Source organism: Conger conger, chromosome 1 (assembly GCF_963514075.1).
Source record: "Conger conger chromosome 1, fConCon1.1, whole genome shotgun sequence".
In the NCBI taxonomy this organism is placed as follows: domain Eukaryota; kingdom Metazoa; phylum Chordata; class Actinopteri; order Anguilliformes; family Congridae; genus Conger; species Conger conger.
Window position 1 is genome coordinate 21,738,044 of NC_083760.1, and position 26,087 is coordinate 21,764,130.

The 26,087-nt window shown below is 43.8% G+C and overlaps 1 protein-coding gene across 1 annotated transcript in view; it reads right to left on the reverse strand.

The window, feature by feature from the left end:
* Positions 1–26,087, reverse strand: part of LOC133124573 (latent-transforming growth factor beta-binding protein 2-like) — a 119,416-nt gene that overhangs the window by 58,972 nt on the left and 34,357 nt on the right. Inside the window, exons 4-8 of the mRNA XM_061235882.1 lie at positions 13,890–14,092; positions 10,939–11,109; positions 7,262–7,459; positions 5,540–5,814; positions 3,697–3,799 (exon numbers count right to left, since the gene is read on the reverse strand). Coding sequence (XP_061091866.1) covers positions 3,697–3,799; positions 5,540–5,814; positions 7,262–7,459; positions 10,939–11,109; positions 13,890–14,092 — 950 coding nt within the window. The remainder of the gene's footprint in view (positions 1–3,696; positions 3,800–5,539; positions 5,815–7,261; positions 7,460–10,938; positions 11,110–13,889; positions 14,093–26,087) is intronic.

The window sequence follows — 26,087 nt, forward strand, 5'->3', positions numbered from 1 at the left end:
TTCAATAATCCAATACTGAAGCATACAACCTTTACCTTTATCTAAGAGTTGAGGACTAGCCTCACAGACAATGTTGTTTTCATTAAAAGATAATAACTGAGATATTATTCAGACCCTTCAGTCTGGGCAACTGATATGAGAAAGGGGAGCGTTTAAAGCTAATACCTTAAGAAATATTAGTTTCTTAAATTGCTAGTTCATGAAATATTGGTTGAACTGAAAATGGTGTGTCAAAACTGACAGAATATCAGGGGCGGTCTAAAAATACATTTACATTTTCCAATATCCACACACTTATTCACTTATAAACTTATTAAACTGCTCCAGTAGGATCAAGGTTATGACCATATATGTATTTACCTAAACAAAACCCCTGTGCCAATCACTTCTAAGCACTAGCCTTAGTAAGGTATCAACAAATCACAAATAAGTACCACCCTCTCTCAAAGCCATACCAACCAATCAGTGATGAACCCATTGAAAATCCTCAACCACAAGGCAACTAATCAACATATTAACCTTGTATTCAGAAACTCCGCTTTTCTCTGATGTCAACATAGAACAGAATGGTGGAGTGGTGTTGGCAAAACAAGGCATTTCTACTCATCCATGTTTCCTCTGTTCTACCTCTGTTTGACTCAGAAACTGTATATTTTGACTAAGACTTATTATTTCAGGATTTCATTCCCAAATGGCTTTTGTTTGATACAATGGTATTTGCAGTGGACTATGTCCCACAGGGCAGTAGAAAATGACCAGTTCATTGTTGATTTTCATGAATCATTTGACCCAACTGCTTTCTTCTAGGCTATTTCAACTGCTGTTTCTGCAGCTTGTCCATGCACAGCCGGTACAAAGCTATCTGCCTAAAATAATAAGAAGGGTCTGTACTGCATTCAGAAAGGAGAGGACTCTCAATGGGGCCTGTAGCACAATCAGCGGCGTGTTTGGTGCATCTAGCCCAGAGGTCTCGCTGGGAAAAAACAGGAGAAACTGGGGATGAATTATACCACATGGAAGTAATCGTGAAGATGACGAAAAGCAGAGAAAACTCCAAGAGGCTTAAGCTGAGTCTGAGCTCGGTCTCAGTGCTTGCAGGCAAATTATCGTTGTGATCCTATTAATTATGATGAGCAAGTCAAGCTGATAGGGCTGGTCCCCTCTGTCTCTCTCTCTGTCTCTGTCACTCTTCTTTTCTCTCTCTCTCTCTCTCTCTCCCTCTCTCGCTGATTCATTATGTATTAGATCACATACTTCAAAGATCAGTTTATAGCTCGAGTTCCAGGGAAGCTCATTTGGATGAATAAAATGAAGGATGCTGTGCTTGTATTCTGCCAGCTGCACAAGAGCATGTACATTTTTCAAACATGTTCAACAAAATAGATAAACAGGAGTGTGTTTCACACCCAAAAACAGGCAAACATTCAGAGACAGGGCACGTCACATCAGTATCATGGGAGAAATGCAAGCTGCTCTACAGAGGTGGAAAGCCCACGGGTCAGAAAGTTAAAGTCCTACCAAGTGTTTCTTCCACTCATGAACTCAGCTGATTTCACAAATTAGTTCTGCCGCCTGGCTGACGAATCATGCTAATTAGCAAATCAAGCTGATTGGAACAAAATACTTTGAAGGACTTTTACTTTTTAAACCTGGATATACCACCTCTGCTGCTTTGTGAGTGTGGGAATTACCACTGGAATTGATTGATTGAACAGTTTGGTTCTGAATGAATGTGATCAACCCCAAAATTGACCTGAGTGTAAACACAAGGAGCACGTATGGAATGACAAAATGATTACTATCAGTTGATGCACCTGGCTTGCTGCCTGCCAGCTACAACATACTGTGTAACGTAATGTAATACTTTAGCACTGTCACTCCAAGGTCACTTTTTACATTTTACTTAGGCGAAACCATATTCAGAGTGCTTTCAGCCTTAAAAATGTCTCATTGCAATTTATAGCTTCCTACCACGATATAAAAATGGACTTACCCTATAGTTCAGGAATCACCATTGATAGTGAAACCAAATGTGTCCAGGGTGTGATATAAGTCACCTTTTAAAACAAAAATCAGCCACGCAGAAAACCTTTTAGTATTTCCAGGGACACTCCTTACAGTTTATTTTATATTGCATGACCACAGGTTTGGTTGGCTGAACACATGTGCCTTTTCATCCATTGAAACTGGGAGCTAAATATGTGGGATATTTCAATCCTTTCAAATTCTAAAAACATGGATCCAGATTTATGAACTATTGCAGGGATTTTTGGAATAGGAATTTGGCATGGTGTTAGAAATACAGGGCCATCATCGCTCTATAAGCCAGTGGGAAACTGATGTCTGCTTCAGATTAGAACCCCATTAGATGCTTAGCATAGAATGAAATGTGGCAGCCCCCTTTGACAACCAATTGACATCTACCACAGCCAGATTGTGAGGGCGAACCGATTTCCTAATTGGATTAACAGTCCTTGGACAAATGCTGAGCTGGGGCCTTCTGCTCCAAATGCCAGGACAAGCTTATGTAAGGAGAAATACTCGGACAGGCAGAGAACAGGTCATGCAGGGCAAATGTTCGCAGTGGACTTTTCTTCCCTGTGAAACCCTGAAAACGGTGGAGTGGTTCATTCTGACAACCACTGCCTTCCATCAACACAACATAACCAGCTTATGCTTCAACCATAGTTTTGTTTTTGTTTTGTTTCAAGACAAAACACGTATTCAGGAGGGAGTGATTGCACATCTCCTCTGCTGAATTACAAAGCGGCATCGAATCCCCTTCAGACGGCAACAGAAATTCCTGCCAAACTGCGTTATGTGTGAGTGACGCCTCTCGCTTTGGTTATGTTCTTTTTTCTGTTTCTCAAAAACATGACTTTTATGATGGGGGCATGTCTTTGTGGTTACAACACCGGGAAGATGTCTTCCTGATTACAACACCGCCCCACATAATAAACAGTAATAATTACTACTGAGGACAAGCGGCACAAGGAAGCTAATTAAGGACGTTTCCCTTGAAGTCTCTTATTACCAAGATAAATAGGTCATTAAATGTCATTTACGAAAGTAACATATAACTAGTTTGTGAACTACACAAAAAATAATGTTCTGTTGCCACATATTAACACATCATAACATTGCTGTGTTTCTTTTTCATGGTCTGTACGAAGACACAAAGAAACAACCACTCTATGGAACCTGAACTCACATCTCATGATCAGCTGTAACTGGTTTAATATGTTTATTCAATGGAAGCCACCATAGCAGGATGTGGCATCAGGAACATGTGGCTGGCTGAAAGAAGAATCAGTGTGAACACAAAGTGCTGTGTTTAATGTTAGGGTTACGATAAGAGCGACTCCACTATTCAAAACAAAGTGGAATTTTAATTGCACGCATCGCCACCTACTAAACCACACTTCAGAATAGTTCAAATAACCGTTGTAATTCCCAGGCTAAATATGGATAACTTTGGTATGACAGAATGTTGCCATAGAAGCCTACTCCACTATGTATGAAAGTCACCATATGGAATGCATTATGCAAACTATACTCTGTCATTTATTCCCAATTAGTTTGCATTGAGTAAGTGAACTGAAATTTTAGGGCTCTGTACCACAAGCATGGAAACTGAACTAATTGAAAGGTGAGCCTGCTTGGCGGGTTGTGGCCACCGGGGGAGCCGGGCCTCACCTGGTTTGGGGGGACACTCTGTGCACTTGTTCAGACCCCAGGAGGCTCCCACGCTGCCACAGCAGTCCTCCTGTTTGGTCAGGCCGGGAAGTGGCTTACCGCACTGCAATGCAAACACACAGAGGGCTGTATAAACACGCGGGCTGGGATGCGTTACCCAGCATGCACCGGTGCGGTCCGCCAGCCCCGGACTGCAATTACACCACTTTGGCATAGTGTGTGCTGCGCCTGGTGAAACGCTCGTGAATAACTCTTTTCAGACTACGATCCCAGTTCAGACTCACATACGGGAATGTGAAAGTAAAGGGGTTCCTCATCACAGAATATGTATAAAGGAATGCCACAGCATTAGGTATGAAAAACATTTATCCTGTCACATCAGATCAGCATTGCATGTTGGAAACCACATATGAAAACCATGTTTTGTCCTGACCATCTAAGAGAGGAAGAACTGAAACCATCTGTTTAAGAAGGGCAGAAGCAAATAATACCATGAATACTTCCTCTGATAAAATCGCTGGTTTTGCCTAATTGTGAGGAAATGAATATCAAACCAACGGAGCTACAAGCCAGTTGGGAAATTTGAGAGATAAACTAACAGCTAATTTCTATCAGAAGTCACTGTGACAGTAGCAAAGAGCTTGCGCTTCTAACTGGCAGCTCAATATGTATGTACTGCATCACTTAAATCATATCTATTACTGACACACATATCAGTCGTGTTTGACAAATATGTGTGACCCTTCAGTGGCAATCCATGTCTAATTACACCTTCTTTTTTCACACTCCCCAAAAGTGCGGTTAACAAAATGAGGAGTGCCTTCCAGGACAAACATTTCCTCTCCTCATCAAGCAGATAATGATGGAGGGAGCACGGTATCAGAAGTAGAACATGCCCCAGTTACAGTAACATGGTCTGGAAATGAGCCCTGGTATCAGAACTGGAACGTACCCCAGTTACAGTAACACGGTCTGACAATTCTCCTGATATCAGAACTGGAACGTGCCCCAGTGAACGTGGTCTGGCAATGCCCCTGGAATCAGAACTAGACCCCGCTGAGATAGGGGTGGGGGAGATTGGAAGACCTGTCCTGCTAATAGATGCGAGAATGGTCTGAGTCTCAGAGCTCATCTGTGAGAAGGACAGGATGCCGCTTCAGAAGGCCTAAAGGGAGTCATCAAAAAGCACATGCAGCCTTCCAGGAGGTGACTCTAGGCCTAAAGGACCAATAAGAAAGCCTGACACTGAGCAGTGCTGAAGAACAGCTGCTCTTACTGGAAGTTTGAGGAGTAAGCAGTACTGAGGAGCCGCTGCCCTTTCAACATTCTGACTCACAGTGCCCTCTGTCCTCGCTTTCACCCCTACACATAACATCTCTGTCCTGGGACTGGAGCGCAAGATGACCATATGCTCGTAAATTCTGATGGGGACATAAATCAAGATGGAGTCATGGTTCTGCTGACGGACATCTGCTTGCGGGAGAAAAAGTAAGATGGTGTGTGGCTGACGAAGGGGCGCCTTCCCAGGACTCCGCCATAGAGAACTGCAGCAGTTCATCTCGATTAACGTCAACTCCTGCATTCCACGTATTCTGACTGACCTGGGTCAAATACGTAACTGTTTAGGATTCAAATATTTTTCTGTGCTCAACTGATCTTGTCTGGTGCACTTGAGCCAACCAAGAAGACCAGAAGGCAGTGTTTGCCATTTTTGAAAGTACGTATTTCATAGGTTCCAATACACCAGGTTCAGTAAAGAGTAGAAAAGTATTTAAATCCAAAACAATTGTGTATTTGACCCCGGTCTGATTCTAACAATTGTTAGCCGTGTGACTGGAGGTACCTGTCCGTCAATGGTCTCCTGGAAGCACCTGCCCACATAGCCGTTCTGCCGGTGGTGGGGCCTGGTGTAGCCGTTGCCATTTCCGTTGCCGATGCCGTTCCCATTCCCGTTCCCTGGCTGGGAGCGCTGCTGCACGGAGTGCACCCCGTCTGCGCTGGTGTCCCGCCCTGCAGGGGGGGTCTGGCCAGGCTTGACCCGGGCCACCTGGTGGATCTGCACCTCAGTCTCAGGTGGGTGCTGGACGTGCACATTCACCAGGGATGGGTGCATGGAAGCTGTCCCAAAAAACACAGCGCCAGCTTAGACTCCAGTGATTCTACTGCCCACAGAGAGAGGCAGGACTTCACATAATAGTATGTGGTAATGTACAGTCACGGTTCTGTTCCTTGCCTGATAACCCTTGGATGATCTATGTATTATAACAAGGGCTCCCTTGCAAAACTAAATAAAAACATTATGTGAGCACCATTCTGGACAGGGCCAAGAAATAATAATAATAAAATAATAATAAATAAAGTATATAGTTACTGATAATAACTTCAGCAGTATCACCGGGGGTAGAAATCTTCTGAGAATATAGTTGACACTCATCACTAACAATGCCACAAAAAAATTGGTCAACTCAACCCCATAGAATATTTTTAATTTTCACCATATTAATGAATTCCAATTTGTCTGTCCATAGACAAAGGGATTATTGTGCAGTGCAGTAACTATGGACATATGTTCTCCTCATCCTTAAAGTAGTGTTATTAAAATGCAGTGGGCTGAAGATGGTAGGAATGGGAGTAGAGACCTGCTTCCATTTACTCCAGGACAAAGAGAATCCAGGAGAGGAAGAACAGAGGCAAAATGAACATTGTTGGTAAACTTGTTGTTTCTTATTATAGCTTGTGTTTCTGGATCTGATTACAGTGTACTTTATGTGCCTCCTGGCATTGTGTTGATAAGAGGGAGCAGTCTGTGAACAATAAAAGAAATTCAAAACACACACAAAGCTAAATACATCTATAATTAAATTTGACATCAGCTGCTGGTCAACAAGGTTTGCGCGGATTTGTATGGCTGGCACAATATCTGAATGGCAATGTGTATCTGTCTGAAACTTTCACCACATACTCATTAAAGACACCTTGGCACTGGGCGATGTATTAATATAGGAAAGTCAGAGGTTTCAAACTCGGTGACAATGGCCATTGTAAACTTGGTGGCAACGGTACACAAGTCGTAACATGCTTTGATTAAAAAAGAGAAAACACAGGGTAAAATGAAAAGTCTGTTTCCAAACAAAGTCTGGGCCCTGTCCAACATTTGATCAAAAGACTGCAGAAACAAGGAAAAGGCAGTGCGGCTGCATACCACCACCAGCCACCCCCACCCCCACCCCCGCTCCACTCATTAAATAAAACGCAATTATGTGACAACAAACAAACTTGTTCTTTTCACAGAAGAACAGTTGTGAGGCATTTGGGAAAAACAACCCTGTTTGCTCTTGCCGTGTCGTGGAGCGGTCGTCTGGCAGTCGGAAGGTTGCCAGTTCAATCACCCACCCTGGGTGTGTCAAAGTGGCCACTGAGTAAGACCACCAATACCTCCCAACGAGCTGGCCGGTGCTTTGCATGGCAGCCTATCACCGTTGGGTGTGTGAGTGCGTGTGAATAAGAGCCATTAATTGTAAAACGCTTTGGATTTACTGCGTGAAGCCTGGCAGCGGGTCATTACCTTGCTGGTTGGACAGGGGCAGGGTGTACATGGAGTGCGAGTTGGTTCCGGCCAGAACAGCGTCTTTCCTGGTGGGTGGGGGCTTCTGAGGAGGGGGGGCAGGGAGGTGACAGAACTTCCCTGTGGAGTTTGACGGGCACCAGCACTGGTCCCTTCCGATGCAGCGTCCGCCGTTCATGCAGGGAAGCTGACAGAAGACTGCGGGGGGAGAAGGCAAGCTCCGGTCATTACCAGCAGTGGGTGGGTGAGAAACTGGCCTTTAATTGATTTCTTCAGATTCACTGGGGGGAGGCGGCAGGGGACGCGCGGCTAATGAGAAGCAGCAAAACAGTCAAAGAGCAGGAAGTTGTGAAGTTTAATGTCAAAGGCCTGGTTTCTGCAGGCTCCTACCACCATCCTCCTGGACCCACATCTTCACACTTCAGCTTATACACCAGCCCTTCCATACTGCTTTATGAAGTATGAACTTTGCCCTGTGGGCCAGGTTCTCAGTATTATTATTACAAATGCATCCACCTCCTTGTCCCCCAAGTTGCGACCGAAAAATGAGTGAAAATTCTGCCAAATACAGTATGTTGCCAAACATAAGATTGGATTATATGGTTGTTTTCTTGAATACTGAGAAAGAATAACAATACACCACTGTAGAAACATGTGCGAAACATGGTTTTAAATTGTTGGAGACCACTTTTCTGCTGCCTTTTCTAACTACAGAAATACTTCAAAGTTTGTGTAGATTAGTTACTGCTGAAAAACTCTTCTAAGGAAAAAAGACTGAAATGTTCAGGTCCTACAGATAGAAGTTAGCAGGTGGTATCTTACTGTGAACAAACGCAGCCTTCTAAATTCACTTATCTTTTTGCAAGTGCCAGTGCCCTGCATATTTGGGACCGACATCTATGGACTACCTCATATAACCTGCTTCCAGTGCAGCTTCAAAGCCTGGAAAATGAGAGGAACAGAGCCTGGACAATAAAAAGTAACCTTTTATGGGCACAATAAAAAACTGATCCGTTCTGGTCAAGTTAGACAGCACAGATTTCGTCAGAAGGAATTCTTTGTTTCGGCGTCCTCAGTTTCCACCGTGGCGTTGTAGGGGGTAGAGTTCTCAGTAAAACAGAGGAAGGCAGAAGCTGTAGTGGGGTGCATGCTGAGATACAGCAGGGATACACTGTGCCCGCTACGGCGCTATGAGTCTTCGATACTTTGAGTGAACATGGGAGGGGGGGGGGAGAGCAGGGGGCTCAGAGTGAGCCCTGCTGGCATGTGAGGAATGAAGCCTCTGTCAGACAGCATTACCAACAGCGTTCCCAGGTCTGCCCGTCTCTCTCTCTCCTCTCTCTTTCTCTCTCTCCCTTTATTTCTTGCTCACTCTCTCTCCCTCTCTTTTTCTCTCTCCCACTCACTCTCCCTTTATCTCTTGCTCACTCTCCCTATCTAACTCTATCACGTTCTCTCTCCCTCTCCCTATATCTCTCTATCGCTCTCTCCCTCTCTTTCTCTCTCTACCTCTCTCATTCTCCCTCTCTCTCTCCTTCTCTCTCTATCACTTTCTCTTGCACTCTCTCCCTCTCTCCTTCTCTTTCTCTCTACCTCTCTCACTCTCTCTCCCTCTCTTTCTCCGGCCCGTGACTCCATCCGCCTGTCACCCCCTCCGGAGCTGGCACCTGAGCCCACAGGAAGCGGTGCGGTGATTGCACACGCTGGCTAAATTATGCGCTACAAAGGGCCATTAATTCCTCCTAAATCTGCGCCGCAGTCGCACGCTGGCCTGCCTCGCGCGCTCTCAGCATCGGTATGCAGCGGAGCCATTCTTAGGCGGCCCGTGTGAAGCGCTGAATCAGTAAGAGGGCCAAGCAGGCTGATGGATAGTGTGCTGGTACTGGTACTGGAGGTTTTTAAAACACCATGCCATTGTACTGAACTTTTTAAACTGAGCTGCGGAGCTGTGTTGTGGAACTTGTGGATATACAATGGCATGCTTTAGGTTTGGAGTAACCATACACTGTGAATGGAGGTAGCTTGAATGACAAAATTCCCCTCTCTCCAGCAAACAGAGCACGTTTATTGTACAAAAAGAAAGATGAGGAACACAATACACATGAGTCATGACTTGTATTCTGACTTTATCCAAGTCTGTGTCAACAAAAACAAAATATCCCAAAACAATCACATAAAACTGTATTAAACAGGGTTATATATATTTATTAAAGGCCCACTCAGTAATTCTGATCACTAATCGACTACTATTGCTAATTGACGCAGACAGTAAATACGTACCTTGGTGGATCATGGTACTCGTAGTTTTTAGCATCTTGCGTCTCTTGCATCTTGGTAACCTGGGCTAAACTTTGCTAAGCCTTCTGAACCTTTTCTACTGTTGTAGTTCACATAAGGCTACAATGACAAAGTCAAGTAAATCTCAGGTTGTTAGGCATGTTCATTTTGGCAAAGCTATAGCTAATTATTCCTTTCAATATCTTAACTGATGAGTGACAAATGAGTTTGTTTCCATGGTAATGAAACATGCTCATATAACTAAAACAAAGGAAGAATTAAATGTGAGAGATGAGCAAGGAATTAGTGTCACTGACACTTTCTTTTGAAGTGCTTTTCATGAGCAAGTGCTTTATTGTTATTCTTATCAGGAGAATAATCCTATACTACTGTACACAAACTTCATCTTTTTTCTAATTGTAAGCCATTAGCATTTTATTCGCAACCAAAATGACCTACTTGAAAGGGTTAAGTAAAACCTCAGAGAAATAATTGAAGTGTTTTTGCATCCTGTGTGTGTGTGTGTGTTCCAAAAGCGTATTAAGCGGTGAATAAATCCAAAAATCTCTTTAGCCATTTCACAACTCATGCAAACGCTCCCAGTATTGCTAAACATGTTCAATGGAGAGTTACGTTGTGTGTGGTAGAGGTAACCCTGCCTCTATAATAATTTTCAGTGAGAACTAAGCGCAAGCCGCAACACGGGGGGGTCGGGGGGTGGGGGCCCAGACACACACTGGAAACAATGTGCCCTCTGGCATTGTTACCTCGTTCGCCTAGGGACCACTTGTGTGGTTTACGGCAAAGCCCTGCGGATTAATCTGTGCTTTACAGTAATCCTCATTAATCTCCGTTCGCATTGCAGCCCTCTCTCCTGGCTGCGCGGTGCATTAAAAACGGCTAATCGGGCCCGCTCGAGAGAGGTGTAAACCGCGGGGAGACAGGGTAGAGAGCAGGGAGCGTGAGAGAGCGCCAGATCCGCTCGAGCGGTCCGCGCGGCTCCCACTCCGAGCAGCTGCCTCGGAAGAAAGGACCGGGCTCCTAATCCCTTCTGTCTATTTAATGGATTTTCGCGCCACCTTCGCCTGCGCTAAAGCCCACCACTTTGTCATCTCTTTCTGTCTGGTACTTACGGCTGGCAGGTGGGCCCCCCGAGGGAGGGTACCTTATCATCTCTATCGCTTTTCCCTCGTTAAGCCCCGCTAATCACCGCCAGAGATAGTGAAAAGCACAGCCGGCCAGAATCAACACGCGGCGGAACCCCCCGAGCCGGGGTTTTTAATCCGGGGGCCGGGCGGTTGAGAGAAGGCGCCCCACGCGCCGAGGAGGAAGAGAAGCGAGGGATGGAGGGGGATGGAGGGGGAGAGGGAAGAAAGAGGGCGACGGTGGACGGCACTCACACATGCGGAAGCCCTGGGACTTGGGCTGCTGGTTCTGGTTCTCGCTGTAGACGGTGGTGGTGTCGCCCTTCTGGCAGCTGTTGAAGCAGCGGCCGCCGCTGCAGGTCCGGCGGCAGACCATGGGCGTGAAGACGATCTTGATGCGGTCCAGGTTGGAGGTGAGGTTGGCTCCTGCGAGGGAGGAGAGGAGTGCGGTGAGGAGGAGGAGGAGGAGGAGGAGGAGGAGCGGCGGGAGAGAGGCTCGGAGCTGCATGGTCGCAGGCGGGCGGCTCCCTGACTGAGGGGAGAGGCTCGCGGTTCGCTCAGAAGCTTCTGGACAGACTGCGCGGGGCGGACGTGTCACCGGTCAGAGACGCAGCAGCGGAGAGGATCCAGATGACAATCGGGCCGCCCTCCAAAGCCCTTATCGTAAGGGTGAGGTGTATGAGAGTGGGGAAAGTTGTGTAATGTTGGGAACGTATTCAACTCGCATTGCCCTGGAAGGGAAAAGAAGAAAGAGACTTGGACGGCAGACAAAATTTATAACCGGCTCTGAAGATCTAAGGGTGAAGAGGATGGTAATTAAGAGTTTGCATTAGTAGGTAGCTCAGTCATGGCGTATGAACAGCCCAGGACAGAGGTGCCAGTAATGGCTGCCTGTGGCTGGCTCTGCCCCAGAGCTGTGAGTGCGAGGGAACAGATGTGGGGAACAGATGCAGGCCTTTGCCCTGTCTATGGACAATGATGTAAGCCTCTGCACTGAGTGCACACTGATGTAAGCCTCTGCACTGAGTGCACACTGATGTAAGCCTCTGCACTGAGTGCACACTGATGTAAGCCTCTGCACTGAGTGCACAATGATGTAAAGCTCTGCACTGAGTGCACACTGATGTAAGGCTCTGCACTGAGTGCACACTGATGTAAAGCTCTGCACTGAGTGCACACTGATGTAAAGCTCTGCACTGAGTGCACACTGCAATCACTCTGCTGCCCTTTTTTTGCATTCTTTCCTTTTATACCGCTTGGAAGCATTAAAACTCACGGTTCTATCTGTATAACCTACTTCAATATGTCATTGCTTTAGTGACAACAGTTCCTTATTTTGTAATATGAAAGGTGATTTGTCCAGTGTTGTGGCTTCATTGTATTTCTAAGTACACTAGGCACAGCCACAATAATCTGTATCCACTCAAAAAAAAAAAAAAAATTTCAGTAACAAAAGAATCTTGGACTTTCACTGTGTTTGAGCATCTGTAACTTAGTTTTAGTAATACTTAGAGCAATTTGGACTCTTAGAAAACAAACCCCAAAGGGTTAGCTTTCAGTAAAGACCAGGATTATGCCTGTTGTAAAAAGGGTTCAAGAATAGTAACCATTTTATTTTGGGTATGTAATTTTCGAGTGTAAAAGGGGCGATACTTAAGGGGTTAAATAAAAAAATAAAAAAATAAAAAAATAAAGAAATAATACATTTGTCATGAGGCTGAGTCCGTCCCACCCTAATTTGAAGTATCAATTTGACTATTTGAAGCTGTGTTCTGGCACAATGTCCACAGCCAATTTGGGAGAGTGAAGACATCTGCGGTTCTCCTCCGAAACACGCGGTGTCACCAGCCTGCTTCTTTTCACACTGCAGTCCATAGCCACAATGCATTAACATGTATTTATATGCTGCACTTGCATCTGTTTTTATTGTATCAGTTTTTATTATATCTGTTTTATATCCATTTCTATTTTTGTTATCATGGTCTTGTTTGTCGCTGACTTAAATTATTTGTTTGTGTATGCTTGATGCCTCCCACACATTAATTATTATCTGAGTAGATGCACTTGTCCAGTTGAAATTTTATCCCTTTAAATAGATGGATTTACTGAAGTTCTTCAGGTTCAGGAACATGTAATGTTGTAAAGAGTTGTGCCCCTTTCTGGAATTCTAAATGAAAAGCTTCCTCAGTCAAGTTCCATAACCACTATGCCACACTGCTGCTCTTGTAATGAAAACCCCACAGTAGACCAGGGTCCTGGGCTGGAGCCAAATCTGACTTTTTATCTAATGTTCCATTCATCTGAGGGCTGTGTGTGTGTGTGTGTGTGTGTGTGTGGGCATGCATGTGTGTGCGCGCATGAGTGTGTGTGTATATGTGTGTGTGTGTGTGTGTGTGTGTGTGTGGGCTGTGCTGGATATATGAACCCAGTTAAACCCCAGGGTGAGTGATTATGGAAACATTCGGGAAAAGAGGTCAGATCAAAGGAGAGAATAGAACATTTTTCAGTGCTTCTGTCCTGTAAAAGCCCTTTCAGCATCTCCGAAAGTTAATTCATACTGTAGATGAATACAGATCCAATTCCCTCTCTGATCTAAATGTAGTTACATTCACACACAGTACGGTTAAAAATAGCAGAAACAGATAATGGTAGTATATCATGTAAGAGTATGATCAATTTTGCACAATCATGGTAGCCAAAAAGAGCATATTCATTTGGGACAAGAAGAAATTTGAGAGCATCATCCTGTCCAAGAGCAACCTTGCAAGCAGTTTAGGCGAGACATCTGCTAGACTCCATAAGAGTAATGATAACTAAAAAAAGTTAAAGTACTTCTTTCTAGCAAAACTTAAGCAGAAGATAGAAAGTAGCTCTCTGACTTCTTCACTGTATCCAGAAGCTATTCAATGTATCAATTTCCAATCGGAGGGAAAATAAGCTTGCAGGCATAAGCACCCATATTTTCCATAATTTCATGCTGTTAAATCTCAGTTTAAGAAAGGTGTGCTTACTATCTGTAATCTACAGTTTTTCTTTTACACTAGTATCATCTATTTATTACACCTGTTATCAAGCTAATAGAGATGTGTTTGGAAAACCTCAGATTAAACAGGCCGAAATGAAATCTTTACTGTATTTTTGTCTGGGTATGAGCCTTTCATACAGTATATGTGGTGCACAGCCTTGGATATTGGTTATTAGTTTACCAATTGGGGCCACAGCATTGTTGAGGTTGTCGCTCCCCTGGCGGTTGAGGGGGAGCCTCTGGTTGCTCTGATGTCCGTTGCCGTTCCCATTGGGCAGAGCATTGGAGGTGATTGGCCAGCTGGATGACGGGTAGCGCTTCACGGTCCGGGACGTCCCTGTTTGCTGGGGGGAGGAGTCAGACGATCCTCGTCTCACCTGGGACCTGTCAATCACGTAAACAGTCTCTCATACAAAGGACCACTTCTTGAACAGTTCTCATACTTCAGCATCACACAGAGTATAACACGTTTCATCCTTCAAATTTCTCAATGACTCAATGAGTCATTCTCTACTTTTCGTATCTTTATTTCTGAGAGTATGCATGTCTTTGTTTTCGGTTAATTAATTAAATACTATTATTTTTACATATTTTGTTATAACTGAATCAAGAATATTAAATTCCACTTTGACTGATTGTGAATCACCAACATGAAACGAATTATGCCTCTCACTAATGAATTACAGGCTGTATGTTATTAACATGATATCAGCCATCGGCGATGAAGGTAAAACAGTGTCTGATAATCACAGTGCTCAGCACTTGGGCTCATCCTCTCTATTACAGGCGAATGTTGACAGGACATGGAATATCACAGAGCTCCAGGGTTGAGAACAGAGGATTAGTTGACTTATGACAACAAACTTCCTGCAGGTTGGACGGAACAATGTGGCTCTAATTGTTCCCATCCTCTGTGTTTGTCTGAAGGAACCTGTAATGTGAGATCACAGGGTAGTTCTGTTTGAAGACAACCTCAGGGACAAAGCTCTGTCTGAACCGCATGTATACAAATCTGCAAGGTTACATTTCCACACCCCAGCCCATCCTTGCTCTTATGCTTACTCAGGTTCCCTTTGTCTAAACATATGAGACCATTCAGTGTGTCAAATATGCAATAATAGAGGAAATCGGGAAGGGGGCAAATACTTTGCGTGCACCATTGCCACATGTGATCCAGTGGTTCCCTCTGATTATTGCCAGAATAGTGAGAGGGTCCAGTGCTCCAAAGTGGCTGTGGCAGCTACAAAGGAGAACCGGGGTAATTGCCTTTATTTGGTCATTATCCTGAACCTGTTCTTAATGGTTTTGCATGGTTTACAAGCATGCCGATTTAAATAAAGATCACCCATTAGCGGTGGATTCCGTTTTGCTTCGTTGCACCTAACGTGACGGCTTCGTTTCAGTGCGCTTCACATCAAACCCTTTTAGTCGTAATGAAGAGAAGAAAAAAAACAACAACCGATTTTCAGTAAAGCCGACCTCTGACCTCTTTGTTATAATTGAAATTATTCAAAGTGAAATTCACAACGGCAATACTGTATTAAACGCGATTAACTGTAAAGGGAGTCGTGGGCCGATATGTGTGTGATCCTCACTGATATTGGCAAGCTTGTTAATGGTGAAAAACAAGCTTAAGGCCATTATGGGTTCAAAGGCAGGCTCTCGGCCTCCATGTACGCCGCTCAGCGCCCCCCCTCCTCTGTGTGGGCATGGGGTCTGGGAGGGGAGAGCAGACCACAGCCACTAATGACTCCAGTGTGCAGGTGTAACACATCCATGGGCCCTGAGGGACTGCCTGGCTGACTGTGTGTGTTATTACATACATACAGGCCAAGACAGCTGCGCCGCGTTGGCTTCCAGAGCCACAGATTTACGTGTGGCACAAAGCAGAAAGCCCCGAACCAAGCGGTGCTGGAGGAGAAAGAACTCCATGAACGCTTGAACTCAAACTGTTTCAGCATCACGTGGTATTGAAGACAGTGAAGCAACAGGGGCCACGTGTATGGTGGTTGTCGAGCAAGCCTAGTAACATAAATAGTAATGTCAATGTAATGTCAATACACTGTGCTTGTGGATGGCTTGATGATTCATACATCAGAGTGAAGCTGTATTACATAACTATCCTGACGTTCTACTCCAAAACTAACCATATTAATAATACTTATTATGATTTTTATCATATTATTATCCATATACACTTCAGTCCATCTGGGTTTCCTCTGGGTACTCTGGTTTCCTCCCACCATCCAAAGACATGCAGGTTAATTAGAGAGTCTAAACTAACCTGTGAGAGTCAATGGTGTGTGTGTCGTGCAATAGCTGGTGACCTGTCCAGGGTGTATTCCTGCCTTTCACCCAATGTATACTGAGATAGGCTCCAGCACCCCCCACGAGCGTAACCAGGAATAAGTGGACTAGATAACAGATGGATGGATAGATTATTATGATTATTTTTATAGTATGCTCATTCTACATCAAGTGGGGGATATTCACAGAAGCAATCCAGGCTGAGCTAAAGGCTGCATTCAAACTTAAATCTCTGCACTGACCAGCACTCAGGACTGCCTGCTTTCCATCAGGAACCTTTCTGACTGCTGTGGACCTCTGGTCTGCAACTGTTCCGGGACATCCCTGGATGAGCGCCGGTGTCGATCCGCATTACACACACTGACGTTACGGTGTTTTTCCACTCCTGTCTCTGCGATACCGAGCCCGTGTGAGTCCTCCCTCTTCCTGGGCCAGACCAGATGTTTTATTTACTATCAAAAAATACTTCCTGACGGTATGAGGTCACCGGTTCTGTCTCTATATTTGGATGCTTGTGGGGGCGGGGGGAGGGGGGGGGGGCGTTGGGGTCATTCTGTTCGTTTGATGTCATCCTTACTACAAGACTCGACAAATTAAGTCGGGGAGGAATCCCCAGCCATTGTGTCATACTCTGGGTGAATGAGAAGCAATCTGGGACCACTCTGCCAAGAGTGCGGGAAGCCTGCTTTGGGAATCGGAAAATGTACTTTCAGTATCAAATTATAGCACGGCACTCTAATTAAATCTGAATCTGTGATTACAGCAGAGAAGAATATTGAGAACATGAGGGCCAATGGGAAAGAAATGAGAAACGATAAATGATTGAATTACAGAAAACAGATTTATTAAATTTGCTATTGTGCTTTTGTGCTCTTTCTCTCTCTAGCTCCCTCTTTCTCTCTCACACATACATGCACGTGCACACACACACACACACACACACTCATACAAAACACACACGTGTTCATCCACCCCCTTAAAATTACAAGCTTGCATTATGGGAATCCTTCATTGCCTATGTATTCCTGAAGTATCTGGGTCAGAATGGTTCTGTTTACAGAGCACTGTATACAACTGCCTTTAAAGAGCGTTGAGCAGGGCTGCATTAACTGCATTAACAAACTCTCCAGGCATCATTAGCCCCTTGGCATCTGAGGACATTAACCACAAGGGCCACGTGAGACCTGACTCACGTTCACCCCTTTCCCAGCAGAAACACTTCATCACTGCAGGAAGCATGTACACTGCATTGTAACTCAGTTGGATGCCCCAGTATCATTCAAATGCATTAGCCGCATTTGTTCACAAAAGTGGAGAAATATGCCCTCCGTGTTCCACCTGAGTGGGTTAAAGCACTGTGCACTATGTTTGTTTTCTTCTTTCATTCAAGCTGTCACCCTTTGTTTGGCCTCTTTAAGGGAAAATATTGTGTCTTTCAAGGATGCTAGTGGCTTGTCACACATGACTCATGACAGCATGATGACTCACGTAAAGCAGTGGTAGCAGATATACCACCTCTCCAGAAGGTCTGGGAGACTCCCGGAATTCAGCACCTGCTTCCTGATGAGGGGCAGCCTGTAGCGTAGTGGTAAAGGTGCATGACTGGGACCCACAAGGTCAGTGGTTTGATCCCCGGTGTAGCCACAATAAGATCCGCAAAGCCGTCAGGCCCTTGAGCAAGGCCCTTAACCCTGCATTGCTCCAGGGGAGGACTGTCACCTACTTAATCTAATCAACTGTATGTCGCTCTGGATAAGAGTGTCCACCAATTGCCATTAATGTAATGTAATGATACCAGAGAAAATTCTGCTGGAAATAAGCAATGTGCAGTAAGTTTAGAAATGTGAATAATCCTGTCGCGAATTGACTGATGGGCAATTGGCAGTTACCCTCCTGAATATGGCACAGCACCAATTGCCTCCCCTCTCTGGTGGAATACCCAGGTGCACCCCCACCCTCCAGTCAGATACCGAGCAGCCTGTCCACGAGGGCCTTAATCATATGGCCCAGTCTCAGTTCATTCACCTCTGGACTGGCTCTGCAGCTCACAGTGAAGGGTCGTCTCAAAAGGGAAGGTGAGTTTGTTAAAGGGGGGGGGAGCTAATTTCCTCATACATCTGGCAAACCATTCTGACATTTTTAGCATGTCAAGCAAATTGAATTAGTAACCAATACGAGGATCCGCATGAATTGAATGCCGGCTCACCTTGTGCCTTTTCCAATGCATTACTCAGAGGATATTCTTTGGCTGCCGATCATGATAATAATTTCCTAGAAACAAGGTGCATCTTGGCATTGCGTCATGCAAATAATGTTCCCAGTAAAACATAGAAGGCATCCTTCATACAGAGCATGCATCTTTTGACCCAGGTTAAAGAGGCCAGGCCATGGAGAGTGGATTTCTCAGAAATCACTGTTTCAGTCTAGTCAGACTATTTACAGTTCAGGACCTCTCTTGTTTGGGCTGACGTGGTCATGACCGGAAGACTTTACCAACAGTTTACCACACTAAAACAAAAACCACCAATCAGCATGTAACCCTGGATATTTCACTTCTTTAGTTAGTAAACATGAGCAGTCAGGAGGTGGGCTATGTGCCACCTATACACTATTCCTGGTAATGATTCAAAAGTTTATGAGTCAGTTAATAATAATAAACACAAAAGCCAATTAGGCTCAGTGTTTGACAGAAATATGAAGTGTTTTCTGTGGCACAAAAGAAAGGGTCTGGACTGAGGTTGAAGCCCGGTGAAATTGGTTATGACAGAGTGGCACATAAATTAAACACAAGCTGAATAGCAGGAGCATGGCTCACTAACTGCTGCTGGTGCAATCCCTTGCCACTGTTGTTACAACCTTAGGAAAAGGGGGATTAGCAGAAATTCAATAGGCAAAAACAAACAAAAATATCTCTGATTTCATGGCTGTATGCTGACACTAAATCCTGTAAAATGTGTTGCTAATAGAGCTTAATGACATAATCCAGCAGAACAAAATGGCAAGCATTCTTTTGTTGAGTTGGTGGGGGAAACCAATGGCTGCCTTTGTAGCATTCTGCTAGTGGGTTTTGTTAGGCTGCCAGGAACTGTGCAATGCTGGAGGGTTCTCAAAACAGATCGCTTCCTATCAGTACATTTTTCAAATCGCTGCTGTTTTTTCTGCCGGTGCCCATCGGAAACCCAAAGTCTGCAGGCCCCACCGGCGAGATTAATCTGACGGCCGCAGGGAATTAATCCCCCCCCCCGACCTTCCCTACGACCCGGCACCCTCTCCTGGCGCCGTTTGTGACTGACATTCATTTAGTGGGAACTCAGTACTCCTTTTCCATTCTGAGCCGGAAAACTGTGATTCCCAATTGCCTGCTATTGACTCTCCTTCTCCCTGTTTGGTGACACTTCTGAGGCAGGGATCTTTAAGTGATAGGGGGGAGAGCCACTCTGTTGCCTGGAATGTTACTGCTGTTGTCCTGCCAAGGGCTCAGTACAAAACAAGCAATCTGAGCAGTCAGGCAACATAATTCCTCATGCTGTCTCCATTGAGGAAATACATGCACAGTTGGGTAAATACATACTAAATAATATCCACATGGAAAACACAAAAGAGGTATTTCATGCGTTTTTTTCACAGCTCAAGGGTCATAATATACTCCAGATTCTTGGAGCAAAGAGCTACTAATGGACAAACACGAGAGATTAAATCCTATGCAGTCTGAATACTTCCACTGTCAGTAAACATGCCCTAAAATTATCATACCTGCCAAAAAGCCCTGGAAAATACCACTGGCAAAAATGCCTTGAGTGCGCTGAGGGAATAAACAGATTTTTTTTTACATTCTTTCTAAAGCTATTTTTGTACAGTAACTTGGAATAGTGAAATAAACTTTCTAAAACATTACAAATATACAAATATAATGTTAGTAAATAAGCCATGGAAACCCTTACAATATATTTAATATGCTGTTTTTTAGAGGGTCAGTGGCCAACGCCTCCTTGCTGTGAGTGATGGGTGACGGGAAACCCTTTTACCATGGCATTGGTCATTTTTCATTTTTGAATTGTTTAAAAAGGCAAAGCTCAGAAATCGACCTTAATGGCTCCTGGGGCTAATGCAGAAGCAGACTGATCGGAGGCCTTCGCCTGCATGCTGGAAGTCGCAGTTTGGCCATGTCTGTCTAAACAAACCCATCTAACATCAGGCAGGGCTCTCCAGTGCTTTCAGAGGCCTGGCACGAGTGTCCCAGTATTCATTTTAACCAACCAGTGCCTTGCACTGCAAAAAGGTCCACCTATTTTAGTCCTGAAATGAGTCAAACTGTCTCACCTCGCTGCCTAAATCTTTTGTCTTATTTAACAAAAAAGTATGAGAAATAGGATTTTAAGCCTAAATATAAGACTAAAATATATATATATTTTTTTTTTTGCAGTGAGAGGGCTGGAATGACAGGGCACACACACACGCACATACACTCACAATCACAAACTCTTCAAATGAGTGTTTGTGTAGGCCTTTACAGAATATGACAGAAGGGGAGAAGGCATGTATCCCCAAGATGCCCTTTATGACATAAGTTGAGAAATGTTCTTGAATTTATAAAGGCTGTTAAATAAATCCTTTACTCTAAAAGTCAAAGGCAATTAGCAGCGGTTCCTTAGGTCTCGTAGGAAAGCAAGTGTTAATCATTTGAGTCTGATAAACTGCCAAAATGTACAAACACTTCTCATCATCATCAAATAAAACTATTAGAAGAGCATGACTTCATTTCCAAGCATACAGGTCATCAGGACGATTTGGAACAACAACAGAAATTCTGGGAAAAACAATTATTATTCAGTTTCACATCCTGCTGTCTGAAGATTAGTTTCACTAACATTTCTCTATTCCCAAAATAACATATAAACTATGTTCAATTGTTCAGAATCGGCAATGTTGCATTGTCTTCTGTCATCCGAAACTGAATTACAGTTTTATGGAGGAATGTCTCGCTCATCAACAATTACTCAGTTTAAAAACGGGGACAGAAGGGTGAATAAGGGAAACTCTTTTAACTAAAGAATTTATATAGTAAGCTATGAATTTATAAAAAGTGAGATTTTAAACATAAAAAGTTCTACAAACAAAATAAATGTATAAATGATGCCTAGGATTGACAGCCTATTAATGTCAAAAAAGAAATCCTCGAGGTTTAAACATAATGACATGTCACAAGTTTATTTTATTCTTCTACTATGCTTGTGCATTACTTCTAAGGTAGCCATAATTAGGGGAATTTTTGGGCATGGAAAGTGCTGGAAGTTATTCTGAAGTGTCTGGCCAAGAATCTTCCTAATGACTTCAGGTTGGTAAGAAACACTTAGTTTGCACTGAAATTAGAGTAAATCAATGTCGGTGCCTGTTGTACACATTACATGGAAAGTTTGCAGGACTGCATCCGAAAGGATTTGCCTGTTAAGAGAGCTAGATTGTGGCCAGCAGCATTACTGAGAGCCGCTGACGCATCACTCAGACACTACGAAGCCTCATTTTCAGACACTTGCACGCCCCATGAGTTTAGTCCCTGAAATAGGGCTCACGAGGTTTCAGGCAAACCCATTAACAAACAAACATAAGCTTCACTGTATCAAAAGATTAGCTTCTTAAGCACCGTTGTGTAATGAATTAGAGTAGCATTCCAAAAGTGACTGTAAATAACTTTCCACAGAAAACCTTTTGACACCGAACTACAAAGGAAGAAATTCTGTGCCAAATGCAGTCATTAAGAAGTGTCTTATTTGTCAGACTATTCTTGACCCGGAAATCAATAGTACCATTATTCAAGGACAAAACATGCTGGCTGGGAGAGGTGTGATTTAAATGACGGTTCCCTAAAAATAGACTATGAGTAATATGAATGTGCAGAACAGGATGCAATCATAATAATATGTATACTGTATGTGTGATTGTTTTCAGTCATGAATAAATGACATAAAACTGTCTTTAATTTATATCACAGAATCTCTCATGGTATGTACTGTCCCCACATACTATACATAACCTCAGAACCTGTTTTGATGATGATGAAGTGATTTTGGAACAGTTATATTAAGACAACTGCTTTTCCATGCAAGCTAGATCTGAAAGATCTTGGTTGCTTCCAAAATGAAAGGATGCCGCGTGCTCCCTAGTCCTTATGCAGTATTTTAGTTAGCAGCTACATCTTAAAAACAAGCATATTTATGGGCAAGATAACAGCATTTTATACCAATCTGCCAAAAGTCCAATGTCAATGGTTAAGTGGATATTTGAAGTCTAATAGCAATTTTGGGAGTCTGATTCAATTTTAAAATAACTATTTATCGAACAAGCTCCACATCCTAACCCGGTTTGTTTCCTCAGGCTAAAAAAAAATGTTTTACTCTAGCTATAGACATTGATACAAGAAACTACAAGAAACAGAGTAAAATGAAAAATGTATCTCCAGGAAATTGTATCTGGAACATCTTTTGTCAGTATACGGCAGAGAGACTCTCCAGTTTCAGCAGCCTGAAATGTTAGTTGTTCCAGTGTATGAAAAAAAACATCTATGGCCGAGCAAAATAACACCATGGTAACCATTTTAGTGGCCACCCACAATTGGGGCGATATGTCCCATTTCCTTAAATTGTTACCTTTGGATGGAGTCTCTGACAAACCCATGTGGTGGCTGAGGATTTTGAGGTCAGACCATGTTCCTTTCAATCAGGCGTCAGTGTTTGACATTCAACATGACATCTATAAATATAAACTTCCACACAATACTATATTTGAGATGTGGCAGTTAAGCGCTGTTATTGCCGGTAGCACGTGGCAACGCGGGTAAGCCGTGGAACCGCATTGATGTTTGCTCATCAAAAAACCTAAAATAACATAAATCTCTGCCATATCAAGGCCCGACCACAAAATTACAGCCCACAGGGATGGTTAATTCCTTGTGGTTGATCTTTTAAGTGTGCTGTTAGAGATCTGCCGCTTTGTGGTATAATGGCCAACATGTGGGCATTAACAGTGAGAGTTCTCACAGATGAGCTTTACACGCCAGCCATCACACATAATTAAATAATGACACAACATTCTCAAGGTGTTTCTTACATAATAAATACATGGATTGTAGTGCTTAGTTTTATCAGCATATGCCATCCCATTACTCTTAATGGGAATGTTAAGTAAATGTAAAGAGACAATAGCCTCATTACCAATTTGCAATGTAGTAATCTTTCACCAGACGCATGTGGATGAAATCAAGCGTTCCGGAAATGGAAACAATAAGCCTGTTGTCCAGCAAGCTCTCATTACGTCTTCAGAACTGTTTTTTAAAACTGGAGTAGTAAAGGCTGGTTGAGTAAAGTAACCATTTTTATGAACATTCTTTCTCCTGGCAACATATCTTTGCAACTCTGAAGAGTCCAACAAACCACAGAATAATTACATATTGCCCAAGCAGGTAATTAATCAGTACAGTGCCTTAACTTTGGAATTGCTCTCATTGGAATTTGAGCTAAATTTGTTATTGCACAATACAGTAAAAGCTCTTTTCTTATTCTCAGTATAGAAACCAACTACAGTAAAAGGTACCTGATATATTCCACATATCCAACTCCCAATAGTGTCACCTTTAATGGTACTGAATGTGATATGTCTGAATATACAGAATCACTCAACTGACATTGGACAGCCTCTGTCCAACTGCCATATCAGAAGAACCTGTTCATAAAACAATTCCTATTTTGTAGTCTGATACCTCAGGGCCCAGTGCTGTTACGAAGGCAGTGCAATAATCATTTAGGACTTCTGTGACATACATCAGTGAATCCATTCTAGGCCAAACCTGAAAAATACATTATGTACGAGTCGGCAACACACAGATAATACCCCGATGGTGCCATCCATGCGATTGAAAATACAGTAGGCTTAAGTGAAACAGTATGTTTTAGGCAGAGAATGGTTTTATGACTCCCATAACGCAGCTTTGCGAGGAGCCAAACAGCAGTGAGCAATTACAGCAGGCCTACGATTGGCCTATTGTGCTTTGATAGGATCTCTCATCATTATAGCCACGGCTTGGCTAATTGTGGCTCTTGGCAGATTGTTTTCCCCTCATGAAAATGTGGGTGCACGAGGCAGAGTGCAGGAGCAACAGAGGTCGCATTTCTGTGGCCAACTTAAACCAGCCTCCCTCAACATGGTGCTCCAAGAACCTTGCAAATCTTTCACATGGCCTGGGTACTGTAAAATAGAACCGTGCTAGCTTAATTCCTTACGCAGTTTGCAATCCATGCCAACTTCTGCTCGGTATATTGTTAGCAGACATTTATCTGCCATGGGGGGGGGGGGGGGGGGGGTCAGATTAATCTATGTGAAAGATGACCTATGCTCTAAGAAGGAGGCAAGATACAATCTGTTCTGTACTTGCAGCGCAGTTCACTGTAATGTAGAAAAGCAAAACAGATTCCATAGGACAGTTTTTGTCAATCTGAGCTGAAGTTTTCATTTAAAATCTAAAGTTCTTCACAAATACGGTAAGCTCATTTGGGAAAATATGGAAAAACCATTTGGCTGGGCTTCTTCAGCACAATGGTGTAAACCCAAAGACCTTCAGTTAAATTCGGTTTTGGAACAGAAATACGATCACTGAAAGAAGATCATATATCCCACCATTTGTTGTTTTAATAAGATCGAATAAAATTCAATAAAAAGATGACCCCACACCCTCCCATCCCTCGTGCATTGTTTTACTCAAAGTGGGCAGTTCTGAGGAGCAGGGAATGAAACACGTCAGCCAGAGAAGGAGCCCTCAGACGAGGGCAGGCGTGACACAGGACTCGTAGGACTCGGTCGGTTTCAAGCCGCCCAAACCGTCTTTCCTTCTGGGCGGGCCATCTCTTCCCACCTCAGCCCACAGGGCCGAGACCACAGGGTCGCGCGGCTGTGAAACGAGGCCCGAGGACGACAGCAGACTCCCCCGTCTGAGCGCTGTGGTTACAGTGGTTTAGGGAAGAAGCCCAAAACGGCTTGCAGACATGTTGCAATGAGAAGCCCTTCAACCTGCTCCAACATACTCCTGTCTATTATTCCAGTCCATTATTAATTTACTAAATTACAGTCAGACAGCCAAGAAGAAAACAGCATCCAACAAGCCCTAAGAACAAACCTTTTTTTTTTTTTTAAATTGCACAAGTTCTCCAGTTTAATCCTAGCAGGTGCAAAAATAACGGCTGACTGTACCGGGGTGCTTGACACTGATTTAAGGAAGCCATTTGAAAAAAAGTAAACAGAGCATTATCGTTTTAAGCTCTGTGAAAAGAGATTATGCGAAAATAGCTTTGGACGTCTGGAATTAAAGGCATGGCCTGTTTATTTATTTTCATTTTCCAGCGAGAGGGCTGCTTCGCGTCAGAAATGTGCCAAGTCATCCGTTAAACTAAACACCATCAATAACTGCTCGAGTGCTCGGAGTGACACCTCTGGATGTACTGAGGGGGGAAGCAGTGGAGCACGGTCGCCGGCTCCGAGCACCCTGACCCGTGGCTGTGTAAATGAGCCTGTACGCTGTCTTATTAGTCATTCATATTTTCACCACCGGCCCTCAGGAGTGCAGCCTGATTGATGATGCCTTTGGGTCTGGGTGCTGAAGCATGGCCAGTGTGTTGTTTCTGGACTGGGACTGACAGCAGCATCCACCGGGGCCTGTTTGAGCAGTGACCTACACCGCGGTACTGATGTGGCATTTGGTCCCGACCAGGCCTGGGAAAGCTGGGCCGAGAAACACACTGGAAAAATAAGTCTTAACAAGTATTTCCGCACTTGTAATGAGACATGAAACATTATTCGCTCTCTCGAGTAGAAAATATGAACTTTTTCAAAGTTAGGGTTTGAAAATGGCAAAACTAGAAAAAAGAGAAAGTAATTGAAAAAAGAGATAGAAACAAGATTTTAAGTCTCAATATACTGTAAGACTAAAGCAGAGCTCTCTGAGATATTCCGAACTCTATGACCCCTCATGGTTTCAGCAGGTCTCTCTTCCTGTCTCCCAGGTGCAGCCCACACTAACGTTCTCACA